The 11,408-nt window shown below is 35.2% G+C and overlaps 1 protein-coding gene across 1 annotated transcript; it reads left to right on the top strand.

Moving 5' to 3' along the window:
• Positions 1-7,342: 7,342 nt before the first annotated feature.
• LOC18444939 (polygalacturonase) lies at positions 7,343-10,652 on the top strand. The gene is made up of 4 exons (XM_088856602.1): positions 7,343-7,480; positions 7,632-7,766; positions 9,766-10,055; positions 10,319-10,652. The coding sequence occupies exons 1-4, from the start codon at positions 7,343-7,345 to the stop codon at positions 10,650-10,652; spliced, it is 897 nt and encodes a 298-aa protein (XP_088712728.1).
• The last annotated feature ends 756 nt before the right edge of the window (positions 10,653-11,408 follow it).

The following is an 11,408-nucleotide window of genomic DNA, read 5'->3' as shown; positions in this document are numbered from 1 at the left end:
GGACATGAAAATAATTGCATGGAATCAATGAATTTTGTATTGTATATCCAAATAAGAAATTTAATGAGTCCATGGCAAGAATTCTTGATATTGGAAATTCATATATTTTCTTGGATTTCAAATATCCAAAATCTCTAATTTCCTCCTATCTAAATGGGCTAAGAAATATATAATCTTGAACATAGAGATCATGAATATGTAAAATAAATAAATTTTCATTATTATCATCATTTGAACCTTATCTCAACTATTTGGGGTCGGCTAGAAATAAATAAATTTAAAAAACTGAATATTTTATAAAGAAAATATTTAAGCCATTAGTTTTAACTTTTGTGAAGAGAGCACCCATGTGCATCAATGTTTAAGATGGACCTTTTATGCCTCGGGAGTGCAAACATAGAAAAGCGTCTCCCGTCAACAATTTTCCTTTTCGTTATTAATCCAAGCCCTTGGGTAAGTACCAGTGTTTTAAAAAACGCCGAGTCGAACCGGACTCGCCCGGTTCGACTCGAAAATCGCGAAATGGGGATCGGATCGGCTAAGAAATCGGAAATCGTCCGGTTTTAGAGAGAACCGGACGATTCTGCACAGTGACTCGCCGAGTCACTGTGCGGAATCGACGAGTCCGTGAAGAACACGGGTTGCACAGTGTTCTTCATGGGATTCTTTGAAATTTGTCATTTCTTGATCATTTTTCTTGTTTTTTTTGGCATGTGATCTAATTTGTAGGCTGTAAACAGCTTTATTCAGCTTTTTCAAAGATTAAATGGTTGAAAATTTTGGTGTTTTTGGATCACCAAAAAATTTGGTGTTTAGGGTTTCCGCCTTGTTTGAAAGTTTCATGCCAAATAGGGCATGAATCTTTCAAAATTTGTAGGCATTTTGATCTTAAAGCTGTGAATCAAAACCTTTTGTTACTAATTTGTGATAATCGTTGAGAAAAACAGAGTTTTTTGGAGATTGAAGGCTTCGGTTCACAAAATCAGGTAAGAAGTTTGGTTTTTTTTTTTCCGCCATTTGATTTATTTCACGTATATTTTGAACATAATGAGTTCAATAATTAGCGTTTTTAATCTTTATTGTGTCTAGTATGATTTAAAATTTTCAATTTTCGTAATCTGGTCAATTACAGCATGAAATTTGAGATGAACACTGAGATGTCTGCAGAACCAAAATTCCACTGTTTTTTTTTTTTTTTCCGCCTTTTGATTTTGTTTTCATGATATATTAGAAACAATGTGTTAAAACTTTAGGGTTTTGATTCCTTATATTGTTGTTTATCAGAAAATATACTCAATTGGATGTAATTTATTCACTTAGAGGTGGATTTTTTAGTTAAAATCGCTTATGTAAAACGGCTCTGTGAAGAACAGAATTTTTTTTTTTTTTTTTTTTTTTTTGTAACCCATGATAGAATTTTTTGCAATCCATGATCGAATTTTTTGTAATCCAGGATCGAAATGTTTGTTTGTTTTTCTTGTAATCCATGATCGAATTTTATTTTTTATTTTTTATTTTTGTAACCCATGATAGAATTTTTTGTAATCCATGATCGAATGTTTTGTAATCCATGATCGAAATGTTTGTTTTTTTTTTTGTAATCCATGATCGAATTTTTTGTTTTTTGTTTTTTATGTAACCCATGATAGAGTTTTTTGTAATCCATGATTGAATTTTTTGTAATCCATGATCTAATTGTTTTTTTCTTTTTTTGTAATCCACGATCGAATTTTTTGTTTTTTTTTGTTTTTTTTTTTTGTAATCCATGATCGAATTTTATGTAATCCATGATCGAATTTTTTGTAATCCATGATAGAATTTTTTGTAATCCATGATCGACTTTTTTGTAATCCATGATCGAAATGTTTGTTTTTTTTTCCTGTAATCCATGATCAAATTTTTTGTTTTTTTTTTTTTTTTTGTAACCCATGATTGAATTTTTTGTAATCCATGATCGAATTGTTTTTTTCTGTTCTTGTAATCCACGATCGAATTTTTTTTTTTTTTATGTTTTTTTTTTTTTTGTAGTCCATGATCGAATTTTATGTAATCCATGATCGAATTTATGTAATCCATGATTGAATTTTTTGTAATCCATGATCGAATTTTTTGTAATCCATGATCGCATTTTTTGTAATCCCTGATTGAATTTTTTGAAAATTTGTGATTTTTCTTTTTTATCCATGATCGAATTTTTTTTTGTAATCCATGATCGAATTTTTTGAAAATTTGTGATTTTTTTTTTTTAATCCATGATCGAACTTTTTGAAAATTTGTTAATTTTTTTTTTTAATCCATGATCAAATTTTTTTTTGTAATCCATGATCGAATTTTTTGAAAATTTGCTGTACTTTTTTTTTTTATTTCTTTTTATCCATGATCGAATTTTTTGAAAAATGATGATTTTCCGAAAAGATGTGAAATTTTGATTATCATGATGTATTAAACCCAATTTTTAATTTTTATTGTTTGAGTTTGCTGTAATTTTTTTTTTTTTTTTTCCATGATCGAATTTTTTGAAAAATGATGATTTTCCGAAAAGATGTGAAAATCGTGACAAGGTTTTAATTATCATGAGGTATTAAACCATATTTTAAGTTTTTATTGTTAAAGTTTTTGTCAAAAAAATTGTATGTTGATGGATTATTTATGCAAAAAAATGCATGTTATTATATTTTTAATGCAAAACTGTATTTTTTTTATCTGTTGTTCATGGATTTTTTAGTTGGAATGACTGGTGTTAGCTGGCTCTTTGAAGAATTGTTTTTATTATTAATTTTTTAATGCAAAAAATGTATGTTCTTGATAATTGAGTTGTAGCCATGTTTGGAGCTTGCATTTTGTATTATATTATTCTGAATGTTAGTAATTGATATGTATGCAAATATTATTGTCAAAAAAGGTATTTTGCAATAACAAATAACAACGAATATGACTACATGAACTACCGCAACATATTATCACTACACATGGTGATTATTTTTCTTTTTGAACTGTCACGTTAATTTTATACTTTTTACATCTTAAAACAGTTGAATCATGTCAAGATCTGCAGAAGACCCTGCATGGCAACATGGGGTCAGACTTGATCCCAACAAGAAAGACAAAATTATTTGTAATTACTGTCAAAGAGGGATAAGTAGTGGGGTACATAGGTTCAAGCAACACTTGGCAGGGGTTAAGGGAGAAGTTTCTGCATGCACTAGTGTCCCTAGTAATGTAAAAAACCAGATGGTGGCAATTCTTAATACTAACAAAGGTAAAAAAATTGCCAAACATATAATGAATGAGGAGATAGCTAGTTTATATACACCATCAAGCAGGAATGATACAGAAGAGCAATATAATAATGAGCTGGACATGGCCACAAGATTGAGTTTACATGAACAATATCAGAGGGAACGTGGGTTTAGAATGCCCGGTGGGTCTAGCTCAGACATGCATGGTGGGCCTAGCTCCGATATGCATGGTGGGCCTAGTTCAGATATGCATGGCGGGCCCAGCTCGAGCATGTATGGCGGGCCCAGTTCAATCATGTATGGAGGGGTTGGTAGCAATATGTATCAAGGAGAATCAGTTGTTGAAGAAATTGTTTCAAGGTTACCTAGGAGTGCCAGTATTGCAGGTCATGGTCGTAAAGACCCATTTCTCTCAAAGCCTAAGTCACAACAGATGACCCTAAAAGGCATGGTTAAAGGTACAAGAAACATGTTAGGGAGATATGTTGGTAAATGGTTCTACGATAAAGGGATTCCCTTTGATGCAGCCAATAGCCCATATTTTCCACCTATGATTAGTGCAATCCAGAGAGTCGGACCCGGGGTACAACCGCCGACGGCATATGAGCTCAGTGGGCCAATATTAGATAAAGAGGTAGAGGAAGTTAAAAAGTGGATTGAAGAATATAAACAGAGTTGGCCAAGGACAGGAATTACTCTCATGAGTGATGGTTGGTTGAATAAAGTTAGCAAAAAGGAGTTTTTAAACTTCTTGGCCTATTCCCCAAAAGGTACAGCTTTTTTGTCTAGCAAAGACGTATCAGGGACGAAGAAGGATGCAAACTTCTACGTACGACTATATGATCAGATAGTGGAGGAGGTGGGAGATAAGCATGTAGTCCAGTTTATTACGGACAATACGCGTGAATGTGTTTCTGTGGGCAGCAAGTTGATGGATAAGAGGAAGCATCTAGTATGGACCCCGTGTGCTGCACACAGCATCGATCTTATGTTAGAGGAGATTGGTGAGATCAAAATTGTGAAGGAGACTCTAGATGAAGCAAGGTTGGTGTCGAGATTTATATACAACCACTCTAAAATATTATTTCTGTTTAGAGAACACTCTAAGAAAAAAGAGATAATCAGGCCTGTCATAACCCGCTTTGCGACCGATTACTTAGCTGTGGACTCCATTCGAGAATCTCAAGGTGCATTAAAGAGATTGTTTACTTGTGAAGAGTGGTTAAATGACCACCTCTCGAAGTCTAGTACCGGTATAAAAGTGGACAACATAATCTCAAATAGGCTGTTCTGGTCTCGATGTTCCAGTGTTGTAGAGGCCACTGCCCCTTTGGTCACGGTGTTAAGAATGGTGGATGCTGACAAGAAAGCTACCATGGGTATCCTTTATGAAGGTATTGAGAGGGCGAAATCAGCTATTGGGGAGAAGTGTAATTTTGCTAGCAAAGTGATCGAGATTATAGAAAAGAGGTGGAACACCAAATTTGGACGTCCAATTCATTATGCTGGTAAATATATATTTATATCATTACAATGTTTCAGTTTAAATCATTTTTTTATGAAATTGTAAATGACATTTTTCTACCTATATATTTTTTAGGTTACTACTTCAACCCAAAATTTTTCTATTTGACACCTGAACAACCCCACAAGATTATGGAAGGGGTCAGATACATTATTGCAAGGTTGGAGAGAAGCCATCGAAACCAAGTAGCAGCAATACAAGAGGTATTATTTAATGTTTAGGTAAAAACTTCATTGAGGTATTATATTTGTGAGGAATAATGCACTAAAACGTAATATATTTGTTTTAGCTTGCTATGTATAGGGATGCTATAGGATCCTTCGGAACTAGACTTGCCAGAAATTCTCCAACTATGATGGATCCAGGTTATCCCCTCGCTAATATTTCGTTCATTCATATATTTAATCTTATGAATTATTCTTGCCCTTACAATGCTTTTTACATTTTAATCCAGCTGAATGGTGGGAGATATATGGTACTGATGCACCTCACCTAAAGAGGATAGCAATCAAGGTGCTCTCCCAGACATGTTCTGCTACTGGCTGTGAGCGCAACTGGAGTACGTTCCAATGGTTGCACACTATTAGGAGGAATCGACTCGCTTCTGAGAAGCTTCATAAACTAGTCTACGTTCATTATAATTTAAACCTCAAAGAGCGACAAATAAGAAGGAAGCTTGAAGACTATGGGCCGATAGACTTAGACACAATATTTGTCACAGACACAGCAGACCAATGGGTAGTAGAAGAGGAGGAGCCAGTGTTGCACAAGACAGCATTCCTTGAGGCTATCGGTGATGAAGATATTGAAGAAAGTGATGAGCAGCATGAAAGAGGAAGCAGCCAGCTAATGTATCCACAATACGTCGGTGATATTGCACGTAATGAGGGAGAGTGGGAAAAGGGTCTAAGAGAAAATGAGAGAGATGATGATTTTGAGGCCACCCTATCCCAGTCATATTATTCACATATCGAGTCCCAACAGCAACAGTGTAGGGATGGGCACGACAGTGCAGGTGAGCATGAAGGATGGACAAGCTTCGGGGATTTTGGATTGGGAACACAACAAAACACTAACACTCAGGGATTTGGGAATAGTCAGACGCCCGCTAATATCGATGATTCGTTTTTAGATCGAATCAATGAATTGTCAAACGAATTCAATCAATGGCACCAGCGTGACCAAGAAGAACAACAACGACGTCTACCATTTTATTTTTAGATCGTATGTTACTAATTTTATGCTTTATTGTAGTCCATGTATGTTGATATACTTATTCCATGATAATTCTATGTTTATCCGTTTGTGTGATGTAAATTAAATGCTGAATGGCGGTTCATGCAGGGAAAGAATATATCAATATTCGCATATTCATTCAAAAACATGAAAATTCTTAATGGAGTACCCTCATTTCTTATTGAATTCCTAAAAAACAATATTTATAATGAATTTTAATAATTTTTTCGGATTTTTTTGAAGCTTTATTCTGACCGATTCACCCGATTCCCAATCCGGATCGCCGATTCGCCGATCCGGATCAGTTTTTTGGAAGCCCGATCTGGGTCACCGATCCGTTTTTTAAACCATTGGTGAGTACTAATGGATACAATTATAACTCCTGGCCATTGGGTTTACCAATTTCAGCTTTATGTTTTTATTTTTAATTTAACAAGAAAACAAAAATCCCGTATGCTGATTGCTATAATTAACGGCTAGCATTCAAAGAGCATTGTGGGATTTAAATGAGGTTAGGCAGTTGAAATTTACAGGATAGGAGGAAGCTACACCAAATGGCAAGAATAGAATAAGATGGGATAGAGGGGGTTACTTTTGTTAATTGTTTAGTTTGTACCCAAAATAAAAAAATTAAAAAACCAAAAATTAAAAAAATGAATAAAATAAATAAAAAAAGAGAAAGGAAAAAGCTTATATAAGGTGGCAACCTTAAATGTAGAACTATGATACACCTCAAAAATCCACCATAAAAGGTTGTTTTAATGTTAAATATGCTCTACTTGATCATCTCAACATCGAGATGTATGATCATCTCAACATCGAGATGTATGACTATTATAAAAAAAAATTGAGTCCTATAAATAATGCATCTTGCAATACATTATCTAGACCGTCTATTTTCAAGATTTACATATGTTCATAAATCTACTTGATTTGAACCATATTTGGAATTCAAAATTTTACAACAGATGAAAGTAGATTTTCAGATAATCCTACGAATTTTTTGCACCAAAATTACATGTTATGATAAAATTTGGTGGCACGCCTTAATTGAATCGTTTAACCAAAATTACATGTTATGATAAAATTTGTTGGCGCACTTTAATTGAATCGTTTAAGGTTGCAACCTTATCCAAACCACACTCAAAAAAAGGACGTGTTTTAAGCTTACAAAGTGAGCTCCGACCACGTGTGTGGGTTCGTTGCGAGAGATTTGGTTGGTGCAAAAGCAAAACCATGGATCTATAAATAAGTATGCTGTATTTTAGAGAGCAAAATACAACAGGAGGAATCCTTCTCATTTATGATATAGAGAAGACATAGGATAATAGGATGCCTATACATGAGAATATGGTGCTGGATCTTTGCATTTGCATGTGGGGCGGCCGCCTCAGCTGCCGTAGCAAAATCCCCGCCCCATGGAGTTTTCAATGTCAAGGAGTATGGTGCAGTTGCCGATGGCAAATCCGATACCGCGCAGGTGTGTGTATGTGAGAAAGAGATGAGTTGATATATGCTTTTGCTTGAACAGAGCTTTGGTTCATGGAAGAAAAGATCATAATAAACTACTGAATCAAAAAGTTGGCAAAGCTCGTAATGAACTATTGAACCGAATCTGTGTATGATTGCAGGCTTTCTTGGGAGCATGGAAGGATGCATGTGCATGGAAGGGGAGATCGAGGATGGTGATACCCGAAGGGAGCTTCTTGGTTGGGCCTGACGAGTTTGAGGGCCAATGTCCAAATGCATCACCCATAGTGGTGCAGGTGAAGGGCCTAGTGAAGGCAACCATTGACATGAGCAAATATCTGTCCGACAAATGGATCGTTTTTTGATCGATTGACAACCTCACGGTCACCGGCTGTCGGACATTCGATGGACAGGGCCGTTCAGTGTGGCATCTCAATTCTTGTCCTAGTAATGCCAATTGCAAGCACCTACCTACGGTATTCAGAAATAGAGTCTCAGTTCCTTAGTGAGCATTGTGACGGCATAGTACAGAGTTTTTTTTTTTTATGTGGGGGTTTATGGCAGTGTTAGAAAGTGCAACGGCCAAATAATCGGTCCTGGTTACTCGGACCATGTCCGAGTATCTCGGCTGATTAATGCTGAGTACCGTAGCAACCAAAAAGATGTTAATAAATTATAAAAAATAAAAAAATATATTAAAGTAAGATTAAGCAAAACACTTCAAAATGATGTTAATAAAAGTAGTTAAAAAAAGATTTTAAAAATTCAACTTGTGATTAGGGGGAGTTTTTAAATAATCCAAAAGAAGGGAAAATGTAAATATAGTATTCATGGCTAAAACACTTTCCCATATTTGCCAAAGTGATAAAAAATATAGAAAAACATATAACAAATCAATTCCTATAAAAAAAAAAAAAAAATTATTTTTTTTTTTAATATCCCTAAGTTGGACATCCAACTCTGGACGACTCGAGCTCGGTTTTGGAAATGAAGCCTAGCACGTTATGTTGAGGCACCAATCCTCCTAGCCACGAGCGCCCCGACCCCATTACCTGGCACCGAATGATCTTTAAGAGGGGACTATGAAGAGCCCATAATTAGAAGGTTCAGTGAATATTGAAATGGCGGATGGTGTGGAGAGGAGAGTACGGCCCCTAGAAAGAAGATATGACCCCAATGAGTCCAACACTTTAATATTGAAGACAACAATTTTACTTTTGGGAAATTAAGTAAATATTCTTTATTTTAAGGATATTGAAAAATATTTAGAAATTTTTGAATTTTATAAAGATGTCTCTTTTTTTCCACATTTTTTCAAGAAATGCCTTTCAGTTCGGTGCTTGGAGTACCGTACTTAGGTTGTAACCTCGAAATTGCAAAAATGTTGTTTGATACTACAAAGACCAAACATTGTCTTAGCTTAATGCATTGCTTGGTACTCTTAGTACCGAACAAAATCTTTAAAAAAAAAACAAAAACAAATACTAGTTCGGTACTGCCAATATTGAATATGTTCTTGTTCTTTCTCTTATAAAATCAAGTTCAAAACTATTGGTACCAAATAATTTTTTTTCAAATAGAAACCAATTCGGTATTTTAACTGCCAAACTTGACTAAGATTCTGTAAGAAAAATAGAAGAATATATTCGGTACCAACTTCACCAAACTAGTTTTTTTGTAGAAACTAATATTATATTAGGTATTAAAAGTGCCGAACAAGACAATAAGCCAAGATAATGTTTGGTACTCACAATATCGAATATTATTTTTGCAATTGCAAGGCAGCAAACATAGTTCATATTCTAAGTATCAAAGTTAAGGGCCTTTTAGAAAAAATTAATAAGTTGGAAAAAGAGGCATCTTCATAAAATTTGAATGTTTTGAGACACTTTTTCAACATCCCGAAAAATAACAGATATTTACATTACTTTCTCTTTAATTTTTCTACCCTCTCTCATTCAGATATGATGACAATGTTTCCACAAAACATGAAACATTTGGCACAAGAGAAAAATACTCCATACTTGAAATCAATCCGGGGGCACTTAGACCAATATCCATTAGCCACGTATACCTGTTGTTCTAACAAGAGCGGACGTTACTCAACTCCACTACCTTTGGAGGAGCACGGACGGCATACATTGAATTCGACTCACTAATATGAACATTAATACTCATGCTTAGTGTAGTGTCCACTCCCTTTTTTCCCTGCAACAAATGACTATTATTTTGTTTTTATGGAAAATTTACAAAAGCACGTTACTAAGTGACCAACAATCTATGTATCTATTGCAGTCAATCAAGTTTTACTCTATGACAAACATGACATTGAGGAGGATTTCTTCGATTGATAGCAAGTTCTTTCACATAGCGATGCATGGTTGCAAGAATGTGAAGGCCCATCACCTCCGCATATCTGCCCGAGCCAATAGCCCAAATACCGATGGCATCCACATTAGTTCTTCCACTGGAATCAAAATTGCTCGCTCCCAAATTGGAACCGGTGATGATTGCATCTCAATTGGCCCCGGTAGCCATGACATATTCATTAAGAACATTTTTTGTGGACCAGGACATGGCATAAGGTGTTCATACTCTCTTTCGTATGTTTCAAATTTTCAGGTTAAAGCTTTATTTGAATTTGTGTAGCGGATCCCAAATAGTTGAGATAAAGCTCGGATGATAATATATCTTGCCTCATCTTTGCCATAATGAGCGGTTGTTAAACTAGGCGATTGTTAAACTAGGCAGTTGTTAAAATAGAGCCCATTGGTGTTAGGAGTCAATAGAACTAAATTCAAAGAATTGGGAGATGAGACATTAAACTAAAACCAATGTACCTTTACACTGTTGGCAGTTTAGGCAAATACCAGAACGAGGAGGATGTGAGCGGGCTAAAGGTGAGAAATTGTACCATCTCTAACACCACCAATGGCATGAGGATCAAGACCTGGCCGGGCTCCACTAGCAGCTCAGCTACAAATTTCACATTCAATGACGTCATTATGAATAACGGGCTCAACCCGATCATCATAGACCAAGAGTACTGCCCTCACTCATCATGCAGATCCAAGATGACAACCACCAACACCAACACCCCTTATCTCTCTCTCTATACAGCTATTTTTTGTATAACTAGCCCTCTCTACTACTTGGAAACCTTTGTTTTCCTCCTTGTTTGAGAACACCCATCTTCCCCATTCTTTTTATTATACTTTTTTATTTTTCACAGTTAGAATTTTTACTATTTCATGAACATATATAAAAATGGCGAAGTTATCAATTTATCTATGAGATATCAACATTTTATTACTTTACCCATGATTTTGAATTTAATTTCAAAATACATATAAAAGAACACAATCTTGTTGGAATAGTTGCAAATGTGCAATAGAATGTTAAATCATTCATCTCTTATAGGTATTTAGATAAATTTTCTCTATAGAAAATGCTAATAGCACCGCACTTAGATCAAAGTCTATTGATTACCAAAATTGAACTGCTTAAGCCCTCTTGATGTAAGGAATTAAAAAATCAGGGGGACAACCATGCCACAGTTGCTTCATTCAATCTTGAACCCTCTTTGGCTAATGGCTTTTAATGTAGCATTGCTTTCCCTGTAGATCAATCTCCCTGCCACTATTTTCTCTTCTTTGAACCATATCTCTCTCTTTCTCTCATGGTTTCCTCGCCCTATTTTGTTTGACAGCCACCTTCTCGAGTGAAGATAGAGAATATAACGTTCAAGGATATCAGGGGTACTTCTGCCTCCATGATTGCTGTCAATTTGTTGTGCAGCAAAAATTTGCCATGTCGTAATCTCAAACTCAAAAATATCAACCTCAAGTACAAGGGTGAAGCCCAATCTTCTTCTTCCTTTTGTTCCAATGTGGTTGGAGACTCCTACGGATTACAAATACCACCCACTTGTCTATAGA

The sequence above is a fragment of the Amborella trichopoda genome, chromosome 13 (genome assembly GCF_054954075.1).
Source record: "Amborella trichopoda isolate Santa Cruz 75 chromosome 13, AtrichopodaSantaCruz75HAP2 v2.0, whole genome shotgun sequence".
Lineage (NCBI taxonomy): Eukaryota > Viridiplantae > Streptophyta > Magnoliopsida > Amborellales > Amborellaceae > Amborella > Amborella trichopoda.
Note: the sequence above shows the minus strand (reverse complement) of the source record. Positions and strands in the feature narration are given on the sequence as shown.